Source organism: Prosopis cineraria, unplaced genomic scaffold (assembly GCF_029017545.1).
Source record: "Prosopis cineraria cultivar Desert tree isolate PC_DT_omini unplaced genomic scaffold, ASM2901754v1 PC987, whole genome shotgun sequence".
In the NCBI taxonomy this organism is placed as follows: Eukaryota; Viridiplantae; Streptophyta; class Magnoliopsida; order Fabales; family Fabaceae; genus Prosopis; species Prosopis cineraria.
In genome coordinates, this window is record NW_026556312.1 from 1,151 (window position 1) to 29,031 (window position 27,881).

Sequence of the window (27,881 nt, forward strand, 5' to 3'; positions counted from 1 at the left end):
TTAGACTTTTAGTACTGCAAAGAATTGAAGATAAGTGTTTTCCACTACTAAAAAACATGGAAAGGGAATATTTGGGGACATCAACTTCCCAAAAGATTTCCCACATGACAACTCAAGTTTAAAAAGGAAACTAAAAAAGACAGCGAACGTCAGTAAATAAATAAATAAACCCTAAAAACAAGTTTAACTAGGATAGTTTTAGGCGGAAGAAAAAGTAGTTATCAAGGTCTGAATCTTCATGAAATATCAGTAAATAAGTAAGTAAATAAAACAGACCTGAACAACTCCAACAATAGGTGAGGAAGGCACATCTCCAAAGACATGAATAGCAACAGTTGATATAGCCATTGATAGGGCCTCAAACTTGTTTCAACAGAATGCAGACATACATAATTCACAGGACCCTGAAAATATATCAGAAGAAAATTAAGTATAGAGAAAAATAAATTTCTGGCTTCTTACCTTTTGAGAAAATATACCATTTATATTACTAACAGATCAAAGAAAACTTAAGAGAGTTTGAATTCAATTCAATTGCATCATTCAAAGATGATGTTACATTAAACACACCAAGATATAAATATTGCTTGGCATTTGGTATGAAGGAATCAAAACTATTAATTCAAAATTCATCATGCATCTTATAAATAGGCTTCTAAGTGAATGTGAAATTAAACTTCCATACACCAGATAACACCTTAACTTGGGAGCTTCATGATCAAATGCTTAAGTTAAAAGTGAAATAACAAAACTAAATTTAAATTATTCATAAACAATCAAACAAGAAGTGAAATCCTTCACAAAGAGAAGAACATTACCTGGGTGGCAAAGACAAGGATTTCACCAACAGCAAAAAGAGCAAGGAAGCCATACAAGCTTTAAATAGGAATGCACCAAAGCAAAATGTTGCACCAATACATGTTGTCATTGCAAGAAGCTGAAAGAGATTTAAAAGTGATATTGAGGAAAGGGCAATGGAATATAAGCAACATGCTAGGTGGAACTTAGGTATGACTATTTATGCATATAGATTATAATGGGAAAAAAACATTGATGCAGTTATCAGGTGTTTCATGTTAGTTATCAAGTTCTTTCCTCCTCCAAGCACGCATAAGATGGCGAGGAATTTCTTTTTAGAGTTAATAATGTGTTGCTACATACTAAAAAGTGCTATAATGAAAAAATCAACCCTCATTAAATGGCACAATCTTCCCTTCAAGGAGGCCCCAAACACCAAAGTCTTTTTCCCGCAATCAAGCCAACCTAATTTTTAGACTTCAAACAGTGTGGCATACAAAAGTTCCTATTGTAGTCAAGGCTAGTCTCATTTTGAGCTTCAAATGTGCATGCAATACAGGCTTTTTAAGTCCCAGGTGAAACCTGGCTCTGATACTACTAGCTAGAAATAGAGAACAACTACCTAGAAAGCAGGGAAGAGAACAAATGGGCAAAGAGCGGTGAAAAGACACTACATTTTAATTCAAAAACTTAAAGACTTAAGTTTATAGGTTATTCTCCTTCATTTTATATTAATTATTAAGCCTAACTTTACCTATGAAGTCTACTCACACTTGAACAACCTAACACAAAACCTACTCATGCTAAATAATGAAAAAATCAACCCTCATTAAATTGCTTTATCAAAAAGGCCATATGTAATTGATCTTCAGATACATGGAGATGTTCAGGAGATATGCAGTGAGCATGCATTCATATTTCTTAAGGCATCGGCTAGAGTGACCAAAAATTCTCAATAGCCTGACAGAGTGACAGGGAAAAATACTGCAGTTGGAAACTCATAAACAGGTAAAAAGGAGATGCCAGAATCTACCTTAAATGCATTTGATAGCGTGTTAGTCATGAAATCCAGAAAAAGCCACCTGCTAATGTGCCCAATATTCACATACAATTGTGATTCCACCAAATATCATATCTGCATTAGTCTGCCATAAGAACCTGACTTTAGCATACAATAATATTTTTATGCTTTACTTGGAATTATCTTAATCTACAAGGCATGTATCTCACATTAGGCAAATAAAAAGGCATAAAAGAGAGAAAGAACAAAATTGTTTAAAGGGAAAGACTTAGACACTTAACATTATATACTTAATATACTTTTGTCCAATCAAATAAAAACAAGTGGGATTTTAAAGTGTTAATAATATTAAAACAATAGTTTGTTATAGAATAAATAATATAAAAAAATAACCACACGTCTTAATTTGATTGAAAACAAACTAAGTAAACAAGGTTTATATATTTCCTCTGGACCACAATATATGTCATTATTAACTAATTCATGTTTTATAAAAAATGTTAGTTGAATCCTTATTTTCCTAAAATGTTCACATCTTCCCATTTATATGCTTGAGTTTTTCTAATAACACATGCATGGTCTTTAAATAGGGAACATTTAGAGACAAGAAATAATGAAAAAAAAAACAAGGGTATAGATGGGGAAAACATAAAATTTTTCTAATGCCCTATATTTTAGACCAAGGATGCATTTAGGAAGTGATTTAGGGCCGTTTGGATTTCAGTTGAGTATAATTGATTATGAAAATAATCAATTACTATGATTGATTTTAATTATAATTAATTATGTTATAACACAATCTGTTTGGATGCTAAAATTAATTTCAGCTGTACAAATTACCATAAAGGACATTGCTTTCAAAATTAATTATTAATAAATTTGTATTTAACATTATTAAATTTAACAACTTTATTTAAGAAGTAAAATATATATATTAATAGTAAAATTGATTTATAAGTAACCTTCCAGAGCTTACTTCAAAACATGATTCTGGCTCAAACAATCAATCATCAAGATTCTGGCTTTTGGGTAATTATTATGAAAATCAATTATTTGGCCAAATTAATCAATTTTTGGCCTTCCCAAACATGCTGTTATATTGAGGTCTAGAGGGAGTAAGCATTTCCCTTGTTAAAATCATGTGCACATATGATCATTAGAAGAGACAAAGCTAACCATGTGATATATGTTATAACCAGCTTTGGGGCCCCAATATGAGTAAGAACCTATGACAAAGTTGTACGCTATGTAACCTACAAAGAGAAAATAACAGTAATAGGATATTAAATGAATTGACAAGCTGAAAAGGTGACTGCTAAATAAGGTTTGTATGAAAGACACAGATATAAATTCATAGAGAAGATGCTCTGATGCGACTGTGCCAACAAAAAAAAGAAAGCATGATGAAAACATTTGAAGCATATAGTCATAAAAGACCAGAAGGAAACAGTACCTAAGACATTGATGACATAAACCTTGTTTAGCAAAAGCACTTTCATATCTTCCAAAAAAGTCAACAATTGATTTGATTTCCTGGACGCAGCTTTGGGCCTACATAAAAGAGAAATATCAAAATAACAATGTGCAGATCAACCACTACATGATGATGATGGATATCAGACAAAGACATTGAAAGATGCCATATATTAATGATAGGAAGTAAAGTTGTTTGAGAAGGACATTCAGTTAATTATACTTGGTTGTGAGGAAAGATTTCTAGCCACAATGTCAAGTTGCATCATCAGCAAGCAAAAGCAACTTTTTTGTGAAGGCATCATATTGGCCCATTAATGATGTAATGAAATGAAAACACAGTATAAATTTAGTACAAGTGTCCTTACTTGGAAGCCTCATGTGAGCTACTATTTCGGAACAACGCCTTCAAGGACATTGAGTTATTTGAAGCTCCCATATCTTAAAACCAAGTAAAACTTGTTAGGGCCAGATTGATAGAGATTTGGTGCATCTGACAGAAACTGATAAAAACAAAACTTACTCCAGCTAAATGTTATATTTCTGGTTATTAGGTAAGAATTCAAACTAATTTATTCAGTCCTGAAGATAAAAGGATAGTGCCTTCTACTAAACCGGGAAGTGGAAACAAGGCAATCAGCACTGCAAGCAAAAAACATTTCACTAACTTTCTGTTATGTAGGCAAATCTCCTTCCCTTTCCCACTTGTGTTAAAGAAAGGAAAATGGAAAAAAAGAGAGAAGTAAATTAATCTTTATATAGCAAAACCCTAAGGGAGAAAAGTGAAACTTGAGAGGCAAAACTTTCACTGAAACAGATCATTAATCAAAGAGTCTACTGAAAATTCAAGGTTTTTGTGCAAATAGATTAAGAAAAAAAATTAAGACTATGTTGAGAACGGAGATAACAATAGAGAAGGACGTGATGACTCACAATTCTAAAGGTGAAGAAGGCTAGGAAGCATCTAGAATCTTCCAAAAGAGGCCAGAGTATTCATAAATATGCTAGACATCACTTGTACTACATAGGGAACATTAGAAAATTTTATAGTCCTTAAAAGTACCTAGAGGATTCTTTGTAAATGTCTAGGTTGAATAATCTAGAGAACAATTGTACACTGTTGGATACAATTGATCTCCAACATCCATTAAGGAGGTTGATGTGTTCTAAAACTTGGGGAACGCCAAAAATACCTCCACATTTGTAATCAATGAATTCAAGTGTTCAAGCATTCAAGTGTTAATACAAGTCAAGTTCACTTAAACTCTCTTTTCGCTTTCCTATGTTCTATCATCTTGACTATGCTTGAGGGTTAGGCTGACTTAGCAGGGAATTAAGAGGGTTGATCAAAGCCAAGGCCGGCATGGTTACAGATTGGGTGAAGTTCCAACACTATGACAAGGAGGATTAGATGTCCCAAATTAAAAAAGCAAGCATATCCCACAGATGATAATCTGGTAATGTACTCTGAGTCTGGTCAATATTTTCAAATTATTAACAAAATGCTGAGTAAAACATGCAACTATGCATTTGCTGTGAATTTGCAGAACAATGTCTATGGTGGGTAATGGAAGATGTTTTTCTCAATAAGATAGGACCATGGTACTCTTAACACACAAGCAAGAAACAGCATTCAAATAATGCATGATTATATGTCTTAAAACTTAGTAAAAAGCACCTTGAACTTCTGATGAAACTGTCTCAGTTGCCAGTGTCGTTTTCGATTCAGCAGTAGCAAAACCTGGATCCACATTACAATCAGTCTAAAGATGAGCAATAATAAAATGCTTAGAAGAAATTAATGCTGGACAGATGCGCACCTTTCAAATGCAAAGGCTTCATAAAATATCCAAAAATAACAAATGGAAGCATCAATACAGACTCCACCCAGAATGCATACCGCCAACCAAAATGACTCCCAACCTGCTCCATAACAAATCAGAAAGGAAAATTTTAGAATAATAATAATAATAAAAAGATACATATAAATGTGGGTTACATGCCCAGGATGAGTCAGTAATATCTAATAATGACATGAGAACCAGAGGAAAACTTACAAAGCCTCCATAGACATAGCCAACTGCAAATCCTGACGGTATACACATGTAAAATATTGCAAGCCAAGCTGTTTTCTGGTGAAGTATAGGGGCTTCATAATAAGCATGACAAACAATAGAGCCTATACAAATTTGAAATAAGGAGATGCTTCCAACAGAGAAAATAAACCTGAGAAACTGGTGCAACATCATCAATGAAAGGTGCTGCAAGACTATAAATGAAGCCTCACCAACACCAACCAGCCTAGGAAGAATAGCCAAAGCATAAGGAACAAATAAACGAAATCTTAATATCTATTCCTGTAGAACTCATATACTTGATAAGTACATGGAATGAGTGGGAAATGCATCACTTACATGCGACAGACTGCAATGGACCAGAGATTAAATGAGAAACCACAGCATAAGGTTGCAAGAGTCCAGACAGACAATCCAACTCCAATGAGCCTAAACGGATTTACACTACAAAATACAAAAATTGCATAAGATTTTATAGGCATATAAGTTATTAATGCCAACTTACAATCACATCAAAGTTTGTGCTTTACCCACTTAATAGATAAAAACAAGCTATTCTCCATTGGATAATGTTTAATACTCTAAATATGGGACGTTCAATTTAATGGGTTAAATGTCAAATCCATGGATCATCTAACCTTCATTATCAACATTAGATTTATTCTATATGCATTTTAAACAAATAGAATCATAGATGTTGAGTTGTGGAACACTCTAAGAGGATTCCCTCAACTAAACTCATCAAAGATGCCATAATTAGTGTTGGTCTAAAGCAGTCGTACGCTTTTGAAGCTTTGTTCATTGATAAATTATCTTCTAAAGCGTTAGAGGTTCGATACTTGAACAAATAAAGCTAAAAACACTCACTTCTCTAAAAACAATTAAAGGCAGGTCTATAAATACAAGAAGATTGATTAAAAATTATCAGAACCCTTTAACCTCAAATTGCAACATACATATGCATCAAATGGAGAAGCTATAAAACAGAAAAATTGCCAGCATCAAATGACTGAATCCAAAACAGATTGAGCACAAAGATGGATCACTGGGCAGGAAATAAACTCCCAGTCCAGAGTTTATGACTAACTTTGATTGGCACCAATGCCAAGGATCTCCATGTACATTGACTAAAGGGGAAATGCAAGGTCCTTCAAAAAGTAGCCGTAACATAATTGACTTTCAGTATGTGGCATCTATTGGGATATCTTACACTGCACCCCCTTAGTTTTGAGTTGAATATCATATAAATGTCTATGATAAGTTTTATTCATGTTTATGTGGAAATAAATAATTTCAAAAGATTGTCTTACTTTCTTACTATCCATGTTTCCTACATTTCCCTGACACAAAAAACTATCGATATAACATAAGTCAATCTTGAAACACTCTCACATACCATAGCAAAAAAAGGTCAACCACTGTTATACAAATATCTATTACCTCTTTGTAAGAGACGCAAATATTGGAGAAGCCACAAGAAGTCCAACCATAAAAGCAGATGATAAAATTCCATCCTCAAAATTGCTTAGCTTGAAATCCCCCCTACATAGAAGGAGAAACTATGTTGTCAAAAAAAAAAAAAAAAAAAAAGCTGAAACTCGTAAATCTGGTGCTCCAAAATAGAATTCCAAATTCATGGGAAATTTTAACATTAGCATCAAAAGCTCACACAAGCAACAGGGACAGTTATTTTGCAGACAAAAGAACTAAATTGTATGCTTTGGCAGTTAAGCTTCTCATGGCATTTTGACAAGCATGAATAACAAATCAGGAAATGCCACAAAATTGTTATTTGTAATGCTAGTTAGGCTAGTGTACTAGTTTTCCCTTGGAAATATATTTACAAGCATGAAAACTAGTACACTAGCCTAACTAGCATTAGGTTTTCTGTTCCTAGTGGAACTAGGTTTTGTAAATATATTCCGGGTAGAGCTTAAGTATTCTGGCACTCGACAACTCAGGAATAAGTTAGATTCACTTTATATTCATGTTAATAAGAATTTCCCCCACCTAGCCTGATTTTCCTTCCCTCTCACCTCCTTGATCCATATCTCTTCCCACCTTTTGTCTTAATTCTTTTTTTTTTTTCTTGGTTAACTAGAAGGATACAGAATAATCGTAAAGGAATATAGCAAGAAGAAAACCCAGCAAACACATGGCATGACTTTGATGTCTTGATGACAGCTAAAGACAAAAGGTATGAGAAATTTCCACTGTCTAGGATTCTAAGTATATCTTACTGTATTCCGATACCGGGCTTACAGGTACCATTTGCGCAAGTTGCTTGACGTCCATTAACACCATTGCTAGCTATTACTCCTCGGTCCAAATAGTTTAACAAGTTTATCACACAAAACATAACAAGTAACCTGCAAAAATAAATAAATAAATAAACAGAGAGAGAGAGAGAGAGAGAGAGAGAGAGATGGAATCGCTTTTAAATTCAGTGATGAAGTTTGAAAAAGTTACCTTCCTCGTTGAAAGTAATAAAAGATTATTTAAATCATTTTCAACAGAATTTGAAAGAAGAACGACATCACATGTGATGAAATTTCATACAAGCAGGAAAGAAGTTGCTTCTTCAATTCTTATATTGAAATGGTCATCATAGGACACTAACAACAGTTGGGAGCAGAGATTATCCCATTTGATGAATGCAACTGAGTAATACCTCTAGAGAGACAACTAGCATGATACATACAAATAATAATTGATTATGAAAAATAATTCCTTTTGTCCTTTTATTTTCTTTCAAGCACCAATGAAGGGACACTTCAAAAGGCCTGTTAAAGAACTGAAGAAGTCATCCATTGGTTTCATGATTAATTTCCTAGTTAGCTGCAAAAAATCAGAAAAATAGAATATCATATCTGCATATCGCTATGTCCAAGCAAAATAAAAAATTATTTCAAGCAAAAAATATAAACTCTAACTCACTAAAACACAAGAAAGAGACCTAGTGTTAACACGCGCGCGCACCCGCTTACATAAAACCATTAAATTTCAATCAAAACAAATAATAAGTACTGTACTTCACCAAAATCATAATTTATTGTCCACAAGTAAATAACAAAAAATTTAATTGAAAAAAAAAACCCAAAATCTCCCTCACCTGCCCACACTGTTGGAGAACAGATCTAGGGAAAGTGCAGAATTACCTCTTGGGAGTAAACCATGAAGGTGTGGGGTTCATAGATGAAGCTATTGCCATCTCTGCCTCTAATGAAGACTTCAGCTCTGAGGAGAGCTTCGGTTTTTCTTCTTCCCCAAGGAGCTATTACAGTCTACAATTTGAAGCAGCTGAGAGAGTAGTGACTCCAATAATTGATACCCCCCCGGGGGGGGTGTTGTGGCGAGAGGCCCACCTAGCTGCTAGCTCTTCCTCCAAAGAGCATAGGCTTTGCTTTTCTCAACTTTTTCTTCTGGTCACCTTTTTCCTTCAAAGAAAGATTTTTTTGGCTTTCTTTATGTCTTCTCTTCTGCTTTATCTTGCTGTTATCTTGCTTTTCCTTCAAATAGCTTTCTTCCCGACAGGAACATTGAAATTCTTCTTTTTCCAGAACGAGTCGAGGATTGTGGGCCAAAGAGTTTTGGGTGTCATTGTGATTGGTCCATCTCAGTATTTGCCTTGACTTTCTCGTCGAGGGGATCTATAATAGATGCTAACATCTGGTGCTAACGTTAATTAATCACCTGATCTTTATAATTTTAATTTAATTGAAACTGAACTTTGACTCCGTCCTCTATTATGTTCTTAAATTTTTTTTTTATAATTTATTTTTAAAATTTTAAACTCTTAAATATCAATTTTTATATTTTAAAAAATAAAATTATAAAAATTAAAAATATTTTAAAATTTGTTATTAGTATTTTAATTATTAAACTATTTTAATCTTTATAAATATTAAAATTTTAAAATATTTTTAATCTTTGTAATTTAATTTTTTAAATATAGAGATTAGTATTTAAAAAGTTAAAATTTTAGAAAATTAATTGTAAGAGGTAAGATTTAGATATTAATTTAGAACTATGTCAAATTTTAGGGATTAAGTTATAACGAATTAAAGTTAAAAAATTTAGTTACAGTTGAATTAAAACTATAAGGATCAAATAATTAATTTTTTTAACTTTTCATTCTCTTTTGGTTTTGGATTGTGTAGAAATATTAAAATAAAATAATAGATTTATGAAGTTAAAATACATATAAAGTAAAAATTTTAAGAGAAATTCTTGCATAGATGAATGCATCATGTTATTTATTAGGGAAAATATCAACTAAGGATTGTTGGAACAAATTTATATTAATTAAGGGTTACTTGTTATCAAAAACTCGAATGAATACTTGTTAGTTTGATTAGTTTTTTGTCAATAAATATCAATTTAAATTTTAACAATAACGCATTTTAAATTAATAATAATTTATTCAAGTTTTTTTTATTTGAGTTTTAACAATTATTAATTCTTTATTGAAATAAATTTGCTCCAGCAATCCTTGATTGCCATTTTCCTATTTAGTATTTAGTGAGTGTTTGATTTTCATTTTATATTTAATAAAAATTCATTTGAAGGATATAATTATTTGCTGGATTTAGTAAAAGAACATTTTAAATGTAATTTAAATATACATTTAAAGTTACCCAAGCAGCATTTAGATTCTAGTCAACAAAAACATGTTATGTTAGTATCAATTCAATCAAATAAAATTTCATATATTATTATTTTAATAATTTTATTCTTAAAATTTAATTTCTTGCTTTCCCTTATGTGTGGGAAGAATAAATAAAATATGTTCATTAAAATTAGGTTACAAGTTTTTATTTATATATAAAAAAATATAATTTTGATTCCCTACACTTTGATCGCATTTTACTATTAGCCCATACATTTTTTTTTATTTTCTGAGTTTCTATATGTTTGTTTTTTATTATTTTAAATTTCTCCGTAAATAAAATGTAAGTATTTTAAAATGATCTAAAACAATAAAAAAATAAAAATATAGAAACTTAAAACATATAAAAAAGTACAAGTATCAATAATAAAATGTAGAGATGTAAATTTATGTTTTTTATTTATAAATGATGATCAATTATTTACTATCATCTGTACCTACTCTCTTTTTCTTTTTCTTTTTCTTTTTTCCCGAGATCATCTGTACCCATTCATTATTTAACTATTTATGTTGATTGATCCAAATATAAAATGAAATGAAATATCCATTCTTTTTTGGGGTAAGTTATAAAGAATTCCCCTGTTAGAATTTTAATTATATGAACAGAGGATCTATCAGTAATTAAATTCCTTACCTAAGGTTTCTAATGCGTTTTCCCTCTTTTTTGTAACCAAATAATTGAAATTGAAATTATACTATAACTTGTAATGTATCAAAATTTATTTTCGGCTTCATCCCCATAAATTTATTTTAGAATCAAATGGGATATTAACAGAAGATTTATTTATAATTTATGCAGACTTTTTATTTATATTTATCATTATAATTAAAACATCATGGTAACTGATTTGCCTTTTATTTTATTTTAAGCATCCTCGACAAGTATTCTCAAAAGTCAACAAGGCTTCTATCCCAAAAAAAAAAAGGTGATGAAAAAAAATAATAAAATTATAGCCTTAGAATAATAAGTTGTATTGGGATGAGCTGTAGAATAGATGCTTTGGAAAAATAATAATATAAGATGCATGTACATTATTGACATCTATTTCATATAATATAATGTAAAGAGTATATTATGATTCGTAAGAATATATCTTAATCATTCTATACAATCTGTCACCATTTGAATATCAATTTAGAGGTTAAAATCTAATTTTACAAACCCAATTTTCAGTCAATGCTTGTATTAACGTTAAAAACATCCAATGAAACACTTGGCATCTAGGAAGAAGGTGAATGTATGTCATCAACTCTTGAAACTAGGGCTTTGTTTTTTATGCACCTTGTAATTTAGAGCTTCTTTTTATTTATGCATATTGTAATTTGAAGTTTGTCTGTATACACTTTGCAATTTAGAGTTTGATTTATGTCTTAAAAATTGACTTTCGTTCTGTTTTGAGACGTTTTGTAATTTAAATTTTAGAAGGACTCACATAGGAGTTTGGTGGACATAACACTAGGAGAATCAACCCTATAAATAAGGACTTCATCTCAATATTGAGGGGCAAATATTCTTGTTAAAAATTTTCATACATGAAATTCCAGTGTATTTTCTATGAGAACATAATTTTGAGAATAATTCACAGGGGTAATGTTAGACAGAGATGAATTAAATGATAAATCTCAAATCTACACATGTGAGTCTTATAATAGTGAAGTCTACTTCTTTATTCATACTGCTCTAATTTTATTTGGATTTGTGCACTTTTTTTAAATGTATTTCTTCCAGCCTTATATAGAAAGTGTTTTCATGAAGATAAAGTTAGTTTAATTTATAATGTGCTTTGTCCAAATATCAAATTATTTTTCTTTCTTACGTTTAAAATTGTAATAATACTCTCTGGACTTGAATCAAGATTTTATGATGTTTTTCACTTAAAAAAAAACAAATATGAATAATGTCTCGTTTGGTATCCTGAAAATATTTTTAATAGAAACGGAAATAGATATGGAAATGAAAATGAAAGTAAAAGTGACTTTTAAAAGTATGTTTGATATGTACATAAAATTATAATATACTTTTATTTAATATATGCATTTATATAATCAATATACTAAAATATCCCTATCAATTTTTTTAATTATGATATACTTTTTATTTAATATATACATTTATATAATCAATTTACTAAAATATCCTTATCTATTTTTTAAATTATGATATACTTTTTTATTTGATATGTGCATCTATATAATTAATTTACTAAAATACCCCTGTCAATTTTTTTTAATTATGATATATTTTTATTTAATATATGCACTTATATAATCAATTTACTAAAATACCTCTATATATTTTTTAAATTATGATATATTTTTTAATTAATATATGCATTTACATAATCAATTTACTGAGATACCCCTATCTAATTTTTTTAATTATGATATACTTTTTTATTTAATATGTGCATCTATATAATTAATTTACTAAAATAACCTTGTCAATTTTTTTAATTATGATATTTTTATTTAATATATGCACTTATATAATCAAGTTACTAAAATACCCCTATCTATTTTTTTAAATTATGATATACTTTTTTATTTAATATATGCATCTATATAATTAATTTACTAAAATACCCCTACCAATTTTTTTAATTATGATATATTTTTATTTAATATATGCATATTACTAAAAAAATTTTTGATTTACTTCAATGATTGATGAAGGGGCAAATCTATCAAATAATTTTGTAACTGAGGTTATTTTTGTCCAAAAAAATTCACTTCCATGGAACCCATCTCATTTCCATGGATCTTATTATGAAATCCAATTCAACCTATTTTGATGCATTTCATTTCCATATGAAAATCCATTTCATGCATACTAAACCAAAAAAAAATGTGAATTGCAATTCCATTTCCATGTCTCCATTTCCAACATACCAAACGTGGCATAAGGGTATAATTGAAATATTTTTGTTTTTACTAATATAGAAAAATAGTCAAAAATATCTTATAACAAAGATCATAGAAGTATTATAACAAAGGTTAGTCCAGTTGGTAAGGATTTGACCCATAACCCATAAGATCATGGGATCAAATCCTTCTACTAATATAAGGACCTTGTTAGCGGGTGATTTATAAGTATCTTTATAAACATTTATTGAGCCTAAAGGCATATTCTGACTTTGATGAGTCCTCAGAGCTCCAACTCACGTGAACTTTTGATTATTAAAAGAAAAAGGAAAAGACCATAGGAGTACTTCATTGAAGAAGTGCAATAAATGCATCTCTTATTTTATTGTTAATTTACACATCATATACATTTTGCCCCTTCTTTCTGCATCACATCTTTATTGGTATAAAAAGAAATGACAATGGTATACTTCTCTTAAAAAAAAGCTCAAAATCCATTTTCCTCTAACTTCATCATGAAACATTTGAGGATCCTCTTCAACCAAACAACTTATCATTTCAAAACAAAGTTACCCTATCACAATGTGAAGAACAAATGATCAGAAGTTTCTGAATTAACCCTTAACAAGGAAAATAAAATAGCTAAAAGATTGCCTGTTATGCAATTATTTTAGGTGATACAAAGCAATGTAATCAGAAGTAATTAATTTCATCATGTTATATAACTATACATTATGTGGTTTTTAAAGAATTGAAATTGAAGGGCTCTAAAGATCCTGTTCAACAAGCTCCCTAGAACTCTCAAGCTTCCTATACATATAATGTCAGACTCTGGCAAAAAGAATTTAAGACAAAGCTACTGGGTTAGAGAAGTAAATTACAAGGAAGAAGAAGCCCTAGAAGCATTAGGGTTCCTCAATGGCTGTATGGCCAGGTGTTGATGGATCCATTAGATTCTTCTCTCCTGTATCTTCTGGCCTATCCATCATGCTTTCTTCAGTGCCTTGTTTGCCATACAAAACGCCATTTCCTTCTAAATTCATTGATTGATTGAGTTCATAATCCCCTTCTTCAGAGTCTATTTCCATCTGATTTCTAGACAGCATAGCATGATTAGTCTGGTTCGCTTCTGAAAATTCATATTCTGGGGAAGTTGTTGATGTGTGTTCGTGATCCCCATTCATGTCAGCCACTCTCACCTTACAACAAAAGCATATAGGATTTTTTTCTCATATTAGCATGCCAATATTTGATAGAGCATAATAATGTCATGTAGTTCATGTAACCAACTGCCCACTAATGGGATAAGACTTCTTGTTATTGTAGCATGTCAATATGGCCATGAAGATTGTAAGAAAATTTTTGAACAAAGCAAGAATGATGGATGATACAGGATAGGTCATGGTTATCTAGAAATCAACTCAAAAGGAAAAACAAGTGGCCATGACAATTGTTCAGTAGTTTTGGGGTTAAATAAAATTTTAATTGAAAGCCCCGAAATAACAAATTCATCATGCCTGAGAGCAAAGGAAAATGATGGAAGAGTCTTGTCTCCCATTTTTTTTGCCCAATAATCATTGTAATGCAATAACGAAATATGCAAAAAGTAACATTCAATGATCAACGTGATCTCTTGATTAGAGCTCATACGTTCATGTCATGTTTTACCCAAGCCAAATTCACATTTTGATTAGAGACTATAACATTCATGAACCTCTATTGATAGATTAGGCTTCTACGTAATCCATTAGGATGCTAACAGATGCCTTGGCTTTAAGCATCTCACACTTCCATATGAAAAGACATGTTAGAGGTTAAAATAAAACTCTTCCAAAGTCATGTGCAGAGAAAGAGAATGGGGGAGGGGAAAGAAGTTTTCTCTTGTTTGGTGTGTCATTCAAGTTTCCTTGGGAAATAACCATTCCCTCATTTTTTTTTTTGGGGGGGGGGGGGAGCCTCTCATTTAGGTAAAGAAACATAGTACCTTCACTCAAAAAAGGGGGGGAAAAGATAAAAGGAAAATAGCACCTTCATTCAGCCAAACGTGATTCCATCTCCCTTTCACAACAGTACCAAACTTGTTTTAGACTATAAATTCCCTCTCCCTCTCTCATTTCTATTCCCTTTTCCATTCTCATTTCATACCAAACAAGGCTCATATAGTTTAATCTTTGGGTGAATTACTTCAAGGTCCCCCACAACACAGTTAATACCACAAGGTCTGATACCGCTATTTAATTGTGTTTGCGGGACTTGTACGTAATTCTCTTTCAATCTTTTCCTCAAGAAAATTTGGAATACCTGCAGCGGTTTTAGTATATCTAATTCACGATATTCAGAGTGGTTGAGTGCTTCTTGAGCTTGTAGCTCCATGGAATCTCGAATGAGCTGACTTAGAAATGCTACATCATCAGACATCATTCCTAGGCCTTTCAAAAGCTTAGAACCTAGCTGTAAGCTTATCTGCAGGGATATAAATACATATAATTAGTAGCGTCCAAGAAAGATTGAGGGACGGTTGTTTGAAGCCACAAATATCAGCAGAGAGGGGAAAAAACAATCACAGTACCTCAGCATTTTCCAAAATGGCATCTGTTGCGCCTGATTGCTTCAGATCTAAGAGATGCTTGAGATCTTGAGCTCTGGCATAGATTGGGATCTGGCAAATGAAATATCATCATGAGTAAAGCAACTCCTCTGAGTCAAAAAGAGAGTTGAAGAGAGTTTACAAGAAAAAAACGAAAACAAATCAAATAAAAAGGAATAGAAAATAAATCAGATGAAGATAAACAAGCATTCAGTCCAAGTTTTAAAGGAGACAATGGGATATATTACAGAAATTTCAAATATCAAAGCCAGAATATTGGCAATCCCATAATTCCTTTACTTCAAATATCAACAAGAACATACTAAACTAAACTGGGAAAAAGGAATAGGAAAGGGAAGAGATTATTACTGATGGGAAAGTATATCGAAGCTGCCGAACAGCTTCAATTGCCCTCTTCTTTCCAGTGTACATCACCATGATAGCCTTTGGTGAAGAGATGCCAGCAGATTGAAGAACAGCTGGACGTGAGCCGTCCCCATAGAGAGTGGGGAAGCCAAGTTTTCTGGCCGCCTGCCAAGCAAATCAATGATTAGAAAAAGTACATTAAATAGAAGGAAGATTACAAATTTACAACAAGAAGGGTCAAATGCAACTTATAATTCTGTTATCCCATTCTCTGCACATGATCTGTGAAAAAAATAAAATGGGGTGAGGGGCAAGGAGGGTGGAAGAAGAAATACTAATGCAATATGTGCAAAATTATATATAAAGAATAGCACTAATAAAAGGGGGAAAAAAAAAAGAACTTGTCTTCATATATCATGTCTTGGGGAAGGTGCTAAAGAATGTTATTGGACATAAAAAAAAATCAATATCATTGTAAGGAAATTCTAGGAGCATTATATTCCAAAGAATATTTTAAAAAATCAAATATAACAGTATACAGAAAGAAAGAAAGAAATTAAACTTCTTTAAAAGAATAGAGAAAGACGTTTCCATACACCAAATAGTAAAAGGCATGCACAGCATTCAAATACACTGACCTTTACCACTGTTGGGTCAAGATCAAAAGCCACATAAGGCCATCCTTCTGTGTCACTATCTCCTCCTGAAGCTAATGGCATGGACAGGAAATTGGCAAGGACCTCCATATCAGAATCAAAAGGAGAAAATTTAGAATACAGGTCACATAAATGACAGATCTTACAATGTATTAATTGATCTACCTGACCCGTTTGCCCAAATCCAAGGATCACAACAGGTTCGCTAGCATTGAAATTAATCTCCGCAGAAGCTTTCTGTAGATGACTTTGTACTTAGCCAATGTTAACTTGCAGTGAAAAATGGCATTAAGTAGACTAAGACTGCCACATATTCTTCTAGAAATAGGTATCTATAATGAAAACAAAGCATTGCAATGCTAGCAGGAAGCCGCAAGACTCATTTCACCGTCATGTATTGATTCACATTGATGACTCTATATTTCTTCTTTTTGTACCATAATATCTTCAATTTTTTTTACCTAGCCATTTTGTATCTACAAATTACATTGCTCATGTAACATTCTATTTCAACTACTACAGTAAGCCAACATGCCTACTGATAATCATGTTATGCATGAACCGTTATGTGTGTGCGTAACTTTCAAAACTATGTATTATGGTATAACAACATACATTATCAGTATCAAACTTGGCATCAATAAATTCAGCAGCTCTTCTTCCAGCCTCATTAAGAAAAGGGGTTAATGCCATTGACAATACAACAACAATAATGAGAAGTTTGTTGAGCTCAAGCGGCAGTACCCCAAGGCTGCATCCAAGAAGTCAGAAATATTTTTTTAATTAACATAAGATTTAATAATCTTTATTCAATGACATCAGAGGCCATTCAGTTGAATCGTTACTCACCCATTTGCTAAAGAGAAAACAACAAATCCAAACTCACCCCCTTGGGATAGCAGCAATCCTATTCTTACACTTTCTTGCAATGTAAGCCCCACACGAGGACCTATTGCTGTTATTATCAATGTCTTGATGGCAATCAAACCCGCCAAGAGTGAAAGTACATTTGGCCACTCTCGGAAAAGCAGCTGAAACAAAGCAAAACAAACAAAACAAAACAAAAGGTAAAATATATAAAGGAAACCCAATTTTTTTTTTTGGTATAATTTCACCGCAGAGGGTGGGCACATTTCATAAATCCATCCCAAAAGCAAGTCAATAATCATACCAATCATTCTTCAACAGATGAAATTTATTCACGCACCAAATTACATGAAAACAGAAAATTCACCTGAATGTCGTTCAAGCGTGTTTGAAGGATGTTAAATAGATAGCATAAAAGGGTCTATAATCATGCCTCAAAAGTAATAATTAAAACAAAAAATCTTATAACACAGGGCATTCAACATGTACAGTGAGGATAGGACTGAGCAGGGACGGAGCGAGCAACAAGTATGTGGGAGGCCAAATTTTCGAAGAAAGTTGTCAACATTATAGTATTTTATCCACATACATAGACACACACATATTATTAGTTTGTTGTTTAATCTTTAATATTGAATATAAATAATTTTTTAAACAAGTAATTTTATGATCAGAAAATGTACTTGGATAACTAATTATAGATAATGATATGAAATTTTAAAATTAGAAAAATGCAAATAAAAGCCAAAAAAAGTTTATTTTTCTACATGATTTTTATATATGTCAATGCATACTGATAATTTAAATCAAAAGTTAAAAATATCAACAAAATTAAAATATCAATAAAATTTGTAAAAAATATGTCAATATATATAAGGTATAAAGTCAAGAAAAAAAGTATTTGACAGACTTAAAGTAGATTTCATATTATCATATACAAATACAAATCAGTGAAAATAAAGAAGCAAGTTCATAAATACACAACGACTCAATTTTATAATCATCCATGACTTCATACAAATACTCTTTTGTTCGAAGTAAAACGATTTCTAAAAGATCAGTTAAAATATAACCTAACATAACATATAGGCGTTAAATATCACTTTCCTTTCATTAATAAAGAGGTAATATAAGTTCACAAAATTTAATATAAAAAGAAAACATACCTAGTTTTTTTTTCCAACTACATCAGTAAAATAAATTTAACAGGGAACAAAAAGAAATAAAAAATAAACAAAACATAATCTGTGCAGGGACAAGCAAACACCAAGTCCGATGGCTATCAGCAACCTTCTAATATACTATACCATGTTGTTACTCAGCCTACTCACCCGATCACTGCCATTAAGACTTCATTTAAGAAGGTAAACAGTGAAAATAGGACTGAGACTAATGGACCAACAAGAGTCAGAGGGAATAATTGAAAGATTACGTAAGAGGGGAACCTGCCATATGAAGGGGGAGGAAAACTTTTCGATTAAGACATGGAGAAAGGTCTGGCCTCTCTAAAAGCCAGCTTCTGTTGCTTCTTCTTGTCTTTTGCTATGTTCATTGCAAGTACTGTACTGAGGTGCTATGTTTTGATTGGTTTCAACCAATGAAGTAGATGTGTGAGCGTGATTCACTTATTTTTTGTTTAATATGGAAACTAGGTTCCGCTGTATTCTATATCCATATTTGCACCTCCTGTGCTGTTATTAGGTGTTTTGCTGCCCTTTTGGTGATGTAGTCTGTCTCAATATCCAGTGCTGTGATCTGTAGAGTGTTTATGTGAGTTTAGAGCACTGTACTGTTAGGTCTGAAGCTGTAATTGATTGTAATCATCAATACCAACGTTACTGTGAAATGTCTATTTTACTTAGCATACATCAAGGTTCCTGATGAATAGCTACAACATCTTGTGTGAATTAGATGGTTGAAGTTTGTATTCAGGCAGACACTGAAACCAAACTAATAATAACACTGCAAAAGAGGACAGAAAAGGAATTGATTATGTTTATGTATACCACAAGCAATAGTGACATTACCTGCATATCTATGGAGGTCCCTGTAGTTAGAAAAAATAACCCAAGAAGTAAACCTCTGAATGGTCTTATATCAGCTTCAATCTGTGTTCTAAAGTTTGTCTCTGCTAAGAGCGCCCCAGCCAAAAATGCTCCAAGCTGCATTACGATATTTCCATACAATTGTCACTAATGATTCTCAACTACACAGTATGCATCCCAAAATTAAAATTTTAGAACGGGAAAAAGAAAAAGCAAGACCGTATCATTAAATCCCAATTTCTGTGTCACAAGTGAAGTCCCAGCTATGGTAAGCAAGCATAGAGCAACAAAAGCCTCTGAGCTCCTTGAATCTGCAACAACCTGAGTTTAACCAACAGTTTACTGCCTCGAATAAATGAAAGTGAGTTTCAATGTTTCTCCTTTCATCTTTGGGAACTAAATGCCTTTGTTGGGTGAATATGATACAGACCTCAAAAACTCTTCTAAGAATATACTTTCCCCCAAGGGACAATAAACCCAATCCACCCAAAGCCTTTAAACTTTCTTGAGCAAGCATTGGCCAAATACTTTCCTCAGCCAAATTCTGCATACAAAAATCAGAAAAAACGGGGTCAACCATCAATAAATGAATTGATGCATCTACAAGCAGAAGAACCGATTGAATTTATAATATCAAAGTTGGCATTAGGTCATAGTTGTTAGCTGCCTCCCAAAAAAATTCAAGTCACCAATAAATTTTCAGTAAAGAAAAACAGAACAACAACAACAACAACAAGCCTTTATCCCACTAGGTGGGGTTGGCTACAAGGATTGCAAGACGCCATTGTGTTCTATCATTTATCAAGCTTTTAGGAATATTATTAATTAAGAGATCGCGTTCAATAACTTCCAAAAGTGCTCTCTTAAGCCTTCCTCTACCTTTCTTAATCGGACTCAAAGTTATATGTTCCACTCTTCTCACTGGTGCCTCCCTTGGTCTTCTTTGTACATGCCCAAACCATCTCAATTGATTTCTACTATTTTTTTCCTCAATAGGTGCCACCCTCACTTTTTCGCGTACGTGCTCATTTCGAATTTTATCTTTAAGTGTATGTCCGCACATCCATCGTAACATTCTCATATCTTTTACTCCAATTTTATGCTCTTGTTGTCCCGTTAGAGTCCAGCATTCACTACTATATAACATTGCCGGTCTGATAGCAGTGCGATAAAACTTTCCTTTAAGTTTATTAGGCACCTTACGATCGCAAATAACTCCTTTAGCTTTTCTCCAATTTAAACCATCCAGCTTGAATTCTATGTGAAATATCTCCACTGATTTCGCTATCATTTTGAATAATGGCTCCCAATATCTAAACTTTTTCACTTGAGGTAATAATTTGATCTCCCAATTTCACTTCCAAATTATTGTCAAATAGTCCTTTGCCAAATTTATAATATAAATATTCCGTCTTACTTCTACTCAGACGAAAACCTTTCGACTCCAATGTCCTCCTCATAACTCAAGTTTGCAATTAACCTCTTCTCTTGTCTCTGCTATAAGAACTATATCATCGCGAAGAGCATACATTTCGAATTTCCCCTTGAATATGTTCCGTCAAAAACATTTAAGATCAAGTTGAACAAATAAAGACTCAGAAATGATCCCTGATGTAGTCCAATCTTTATAGGAAAATTCTTTGTTTGACCACTAGGCGTTCTTATACTAGTTTTTACCCCCTCATACATATCTTGTATGGCTTTAATATAAGCAATCCGTACTCCCTTTTTTTCTAATTTCCAAAGCACTTCTCTTGGTATACGGTCATAAGCTTTTTCCAAATCAATAAAAACCATGTGTAGATCTTTATTTTACAACGATACTTTTCCATAATCCCCTTAGTAGATAAATCGCCTCTGTAGTTGATCTACCTGGCATAAAACCAAACTGATTCTCAGAAATACTTATCTCCAATCTCAACCTGTGCTCAATTACTTTCTCCCACAATTTCATTGTGTGGCTCATGAGTTTAATCCCTCTATAGTTAGTACAATTCTGAATATCTCCTTTATTTTTATAAATAGTAATTAATGTACTTCTCTTCCACTCATCAGGCATTTTCTTGGATCGTAAAATCACATTAAATAATTTAGTTAACCATCTCACCCCTTCTTCACCTAAACATTTCCATGCTTCGATAGATATACAATCAGGTCCGTTGGCTCTACCATTTGCCATTTTCTTAAGAGCTTCCTTTACCTCCTTATTACGTATTATTCGATAGAATGACTTCCATTTTGTTTCCTTCACCAGTTTACTAAATCCTCCAAGTTACTAGATGAACCCTCTCCATCATTGAAAAATTTAGAAAAGTAAGTCTCCCATCTATTTTTAATTTTATCATCTGTAACTAAAGTTCTTCCCTCTTCATCCTTAATACACCTTACCTGTTCTAGATCTCTTGATTTTCTTTCCTACTCTTGGCAATCTTATAATATTTCGCTCTCCTTCCTTCGTCTCAAGGCCTTATAAAATTCTTCAAACTTTTAGAACGAGCTTCACCCACAGCTCTCTTAATTTCCTTCTTAGTCATACGGTACCTCTCCCAATTTTCCTCATTGTTACACAAATGTTGGCTTTTAAAACAGTTCTTCTTATACTACAGAGGCGAAAAAACAGAACTTAAGAAAAAATTGGTTGTTATAGGTACAACAGTTTTAAATGTATTCACACTTAACATCTCACCTGGCTCTCTAGTATTGGAAGAATGACCAAGAGTGGGACAACAGCTATGTCCTGCAGATAACAGACAGAAATGGGGACAGAATTAACTTGTGTCCGTTCTAAAATCTTATTTCTCAGGTCAATCTAGAATGGTATACCGGCAAATAATCAACAGGTAAGCTATAACATATTAAAGGATGTCTATCTGCTACATAGTAAATTGACAAAGACAATGAAGTCAAGCAAAGATGTGAGAATAAAACCTGCATAAGAAGTATCCCAAGAGTTGCTGAACCAAATCTTGTAGGAAGTTCACCTTTCTCTGCAAGAAGCTAGATTTATACACACTCGGTAAGCAAGCTAGCCAAATTATTATCATAAATATTTCTGTTTATCACTCAACTAGAACCACTACATGTAGCAGATTTGTTATTTTTACCATAATTTTCTTTCAATAAACACTATACAGTGGAGCAAGCAATAGTATATAACTGAATTGGCCGCATAGAGGTGATATGCAAACAAATTGCTCGCCAAAGAAAAACAACCGTCCTGAAACTGTAGGCATAGTGGGGAAATTGATGCAAAGATTAAAAACAAAGGGATATTATTTTCAAAGAACCAATTATTTCAAGATAGAGCATAAAGAGGGAGTCAGGGAGAGAAAAACTCGAAGAATTTTAGCTTCTAAATCATCTATATATTTTGGTTGTATTATAATGCAAATGAAAACCAGAATTACTGGTATTCCTATTGAGACACTTTTATAATGAAATAGATGCAATGCCAAAAGGTAAACATGTCAATATAATTACATAAAATGAAGGATGTGCTTGTTCACATTACTCAAGCAAAATAACCCTCTCTAGTTTTGCCTCCATCAAAAATACTTCAATAGTCTTGTTAATTTTTCTCGTTGCTAACAGTAGAGCCCCTGTTTTCCTTTTGCTCACCATCATGGGAGTTTTCTGCTTTTTAAAAGCTCTGAGTATTGATGAATGAAAGTTAAAGGTAAGAAAACAAGATGCTTGCAGAATGCATAATATAAAATGCAAAATACAAGCACAATTACTATAGCTTGGATATAACAATAAAATAAAATGTCAGGCACTTACTTTTTTCAGAACAGCTTGCATAGAGGTTCATAACAAAATTACCTGCAGAACAAATGCAGAAGATGAGAGAGAGAGAGCAGCACCAATCACTACAGCTTCATCGACGCTCCTGATGTTCACCTACAAACAAAAAATTAAACCAGCAGAACAAACTACTTTGAATACAAAACCTTTTCTTTCAAGATGTAAATTTGAATTCCAACTTCAAAATTAGCTCTATTGCAACATAATTATTCAAGCTGACAGAAACCCCTCAACTGAAAAAATTAAAGCACAGGAAATTTCATAAAAGAACACAGCATGTCCCCTCATGGTACACTCTCAAATCTTTGTTTTATGGCAAAATAATAAAGAAAAGAAAGGATGGAAAAATAAGCTAATCAAGATGCAAAAATAGCGCACATATTGTCAACTAGAATCAAGTACAATGTCAAGCGAACCACTTGACCTAAATAGTAAGGGACTGAGAATAGTTTCTATAACTCTTAACAACATGAAATCAAAGCCTATTAGTCCACCCTTGAAGCTTGCACAGATCACCAATGCATCTAATGGGTCTACTTGCCACAGTTTCATGTACCCACAATGTAGTGACAAAACATGATGTGAGTCATCTAAAAAATGTCTCCCAAGGGTTGCCTTGAGTTGTCTAATGAGAAAGAGGCAAGGCATATAAAGGAACCCAAGATAGCACATTGTTACACAACACGCTGACTTGCAACCATCAAATCAGTTAAATTAGTCATACATAAGTGTGTATGGGCATTTAGGTCATTTCTACCACAGTCTTGCTTTAGTGGGGTATAGGAAAATGAACTAAAAACCATTCCATTGACTGTTTTAATACAGAAATGACTCAAATATCCCTAAATTATTTGGTATTTTAGTGAAGTAAGGATATTTTATTAGGAAATAGAGACACAATAGACATAAAGATCTTACCAGATCAGGCCTTGAGTGGAAAAGGAACTCCAAAATTTTGTACCAATAGCTCCATTTGGTGGAAGTTCAAAAGCAGTGAATGCTAGAGTAGATAATGCAACCTTCAAATGAGTTTTAACCAAAAACAAAATAAGGACAAAAATGGAAATCTAACAAGGGTTACTAAATGAACTAGTAGTTTCCTTCCAGTTTCTAAGACAATCATAAAGAATGCATGAACTAAATAATAAATCAATATCAAATTCTTCATCTATGATAAAGAGAAAATGTATAAGAATTCAATCCCTAAACAATAAATGACTTCGATGGAATAGCTACAGAAAATCTTTATGCATGCTCATTGACACCCCAAAAGCATCATACATACCTGAGCCAATCCCATTCCAAAGGCATATTTAGCAAGAGCTTTCAGACGTCCAAGTGAAAGCTCTAAACCCATCTCAAACAGCTGAAAAGAAATATGCAACACTTTAGCATAATAATCCATTGTTATTAGGAATTTTTTTAAACTATCACCATGACAAGAATAAAGGTTGATATATTCATAGTCATGTCTAAGGTTTACAGAACCTTCTTTACCTCCAGTTATATTTCCACATGCATGCTACCTTTCAAACGCCATATTAACATGACACCAAAGGTGTTAACATCATGATTTCAAAACCCAAAAAAAAAACGGGGGGGCCAAAAAACAAAGAAACTACTTCATATCAATGACTGAGTTACAGGGCTTGTGAAGAAAATTAATTGATTAATTTAAATGGAAATTCAAGCTGAAGCACATGAAATTCACGCAGAAGCACATAGACTTTCATAGAAGCTATATCTTTTGATATAGGCTACATAAATTATGCATGACTACTTCCACAGGATAAGCCTCTATAAGACACCTAGTAAAAGGAAATTATTAAAAGTTCACCGTGGTGTCTATATTGAATCCATGTTCCAACACCCACAAGGACATAGAACAGAAAATGAAAATAACTGGATATTGACTTCACTTTGTATTTTTAACATCAGTTCCCATGTACCATAGCGTGCTTTACTTGTTGTATGTATCATGAATTCAGCATTTAAGTTTATGATAACAATTAATTAAAATAAACAATAACAATGAAGCTCAGATTTATCTTACCAAGAAAAGGATGCCCCATTCAGACAAAACTTTAACATCTGTTAGGTTTCTAATTAAACCAAACTGATTGAGTACAACTCCAGCAAAGAAGAAGCCAAGAATCTGAAACAGAAATCATATTTTTTTCAGTTATAAATACAATATGGTATATAAACAAAATTGACTACATGTACTAAGCCAAAATTCCACACACATACACATAAATTTTCAACTAATTATTACTGCTATATCATATTTGAATTCTGAAGCATATATGATGATGAATATTTTGTTAATTTTGACATATGTTTCTATGCACTAAGCAACTTTTTTGTATAAAAGGAATGCTCATTTTCAGCAGAAGCATAAACTAACGACAACATTAAATTCATTAGTTTACATTGACTCCTAACCTAAATGCTTTGAATTACATAGTGTAGAACAGTGATTTCAACTTCAAGGTATATGAACATAATTTCACTAGTTCATCTAATGATGTCAAATGTAATAGTGAAAAAAACGAAGTCATGCACGAGAACATTAGATACTAGATAATAAAGAAAAAGCATAATATCTCCAGTCCAGTAGGCCATGTAGATTAACATGTTCAGTTACCAAATAAGTTATAGAATTTTCTGCAAATTGTAAATTCCAGTCCCCAAATTATGCTGCTAATCATTAAGAATAAAGTCATGCATCTTTCTGTTCTCTGTGTCTATGCCATTTGCCAAACATTTGAACTGGTAAAATTGTCAGCCAAAAATAAAGAAGTGGTAAAATCAACGGGGAATTCATATGCATGAATACTGCAGATTAAGTGATACAATTCTAACAAATAAGAATACGAAATTTTATAGAGCAGAATTTATTAAGAAAAAATAAATAAAAGACCAAGAAATACTTACAGGACTAGCTCTAATTAATTTGAATGTGGGTACAATTAAGACAGTCACGGCCAAGAATGTAAGGGTATCCAATCCTAGATCATTGATGACTTCAATAGCGCCAGCAACATCATATGCCACATTGGTTCGCAACCGCTCCCAATGGACAGGCCGGTACTTAGAGAAGTAGAACCCTTTCCAACAAGAGAATGAGGAAGGAAAGGAATTTGTGTTCTCAAAACAATTTTCTGACACAGAAATTCTATAAGTTATCCTGTGATTAACTCGGTTGGATAATAGTGGTGGCCCTGGTTTGTTATCTGAATACATCATGAAAACAGAATTTCTACAAATTGGCGAAATAGCATGATTGTGTGCCCAATTTGGACTCTTCTGCTTGGTACTATCATAGCCCTGCATGGAAATTCCATGAAAATGTTAGAATGCCCAGCAACTATTCAACTGTGCACATTAAGCATCAAGTTCATATTTGGCAATTTACATACAACTTTTACTTGAATACACATGAACTAAGTAGCAGTTTTCTAAGTTTAAAATTTTCCTTTGTTTCTCATTTCCTTAAAAGGGCACTATTGGAATTGAAACTCTACCGTGTAATAGCAAAAACTCAACAACTCCATTTCTACGTATTAACCACAACGTTTAAAACCAAACTAACAATATCCGCATTAAGCAACAAGTTCATATTTAAAAGTTTACAAATATCAATAGCGGTTTCTCGAGGAAACAAAATATAGTTCATTCAAATTAAATTTGAATATACAATTAGATGAAGAAAATACTTTAAAGTTAAAAAGTCTTTAATTTCCATTCTTCCCCTTTTGACCATTCCATCGAAGGGAACAAAAAGAAACATGGAGAAAAATGTCACTGCTCCTTATAATAACAAAATCACAAGAAACACACATCTACATTAAGAACAAACTAATTCAAGAAAGCCCACAAACAGAGTGAATAACAATATTGAAGATGGTACCTTGAAGCTTCGGCAGTAAGCTAGTGACCCTGTCATATTGATAATGCTCACCAAGCTATAAAACACCACGGGAAGAAGCTCATTTGTAAGCCATTGCTTCACTTATCGATACCTAGCTTGATATTTGAGGATATTTGAGCTAAATTTTGAACTCTTGATTTGACTATCCCTACCTTGCAGAGCCAAGCCAAGGGGCAAAAATATCCAACCCCGAAAGTGAGGATGATAAGTGAACACGCGCAAGCAGCGAAAGACTTGGAAATTTTGCAGAAAGTGAAAGCGTTGCAGAAATGAGTTGGCTGAATTATGTGTGGAGCGAATGAAACTTGTGGGTATCAATTGAAGTTATTTTTATTGTTATTTTTTTAACGTCTAGCTACGGTGGTGAGGATAAATGATAATCATGGATGAGAAATCAAGAGGGAATTTTGAAGAGAGAGCTACGTAATGCCAACGTGGCCGTGTGGTTACGTTCAACATGTGATTATCGGGTAAGGAAATAGATAAAGTACCTTGCCCAAAAAAAAAGTATACATGATGTACATATAGACGTACTGAAAAATACATATGCGTATGGGTAGATAATGTTTGGGTTTGGCCGATGAAAGATGAACTTCATGTTTGGCAACCTACTTTAGCAACAATTTTATCTTCTTAAAAAAATAAAAAAAAAAATTATTTAACAATGTATTTTTAAAAAATATTTTGAAGAATAAAAAAATTTAATATTATTTTAGAGAATAAA

The 27,881-nt window shown here is 32.5% G+C and overlaps 1 protein-coding gene and 1 pseudogene across 1 annotated transcript; both read right to left on the minus strand.

The window, feature by feature from the left end:
• Positions 1-276: 276 nt before the first annotated feature.
• On the minus strand, positions 277-8,938 carry LOC129298980 (probable sphingolipid transporter spinster homolog 2; annotated as a pseudogene).
• A 4,650-nt stretch (positions 8,939-13,588) lies between these two features.
• On the minus strand, positions 13,589-27,484 carry LOC129298982 (K(+) efflux antiporter 3, chloroplastic-like). The gene is given in 21 exon segments (XM_054937421.1): positions 13,589-14,097; positions 15,200-15,361; positions 15,468-15,557; positions 15,855-16,016; positions 16,490-16,591; positions 16,673-16,744; positions 17,123-17,258; positions 17,357-17,538; positions 19,402-19,536; positions 19,639-19,740; positions 19,850-19,963; positions 22,106-22,156; positions 22,348-22,416; positions 23,242-23,319; positions 24,142-24,176; positions 24,179-24,242; positions 24,509-24,589; positions 25,277-25,378; positions 26,161-26,553; positions 27,137-27,191; positions 27,310-27,484. Coding segments are annotated over 20 exon segments (2,460 nt in total). The 5' UTR covers positions 27,173-27,191; positions 27,310-27,484; the 3' UTR covers positions 13,589-13,803.
• Positions 27,485-27,881: the final 397 nt, after the last annotated feature.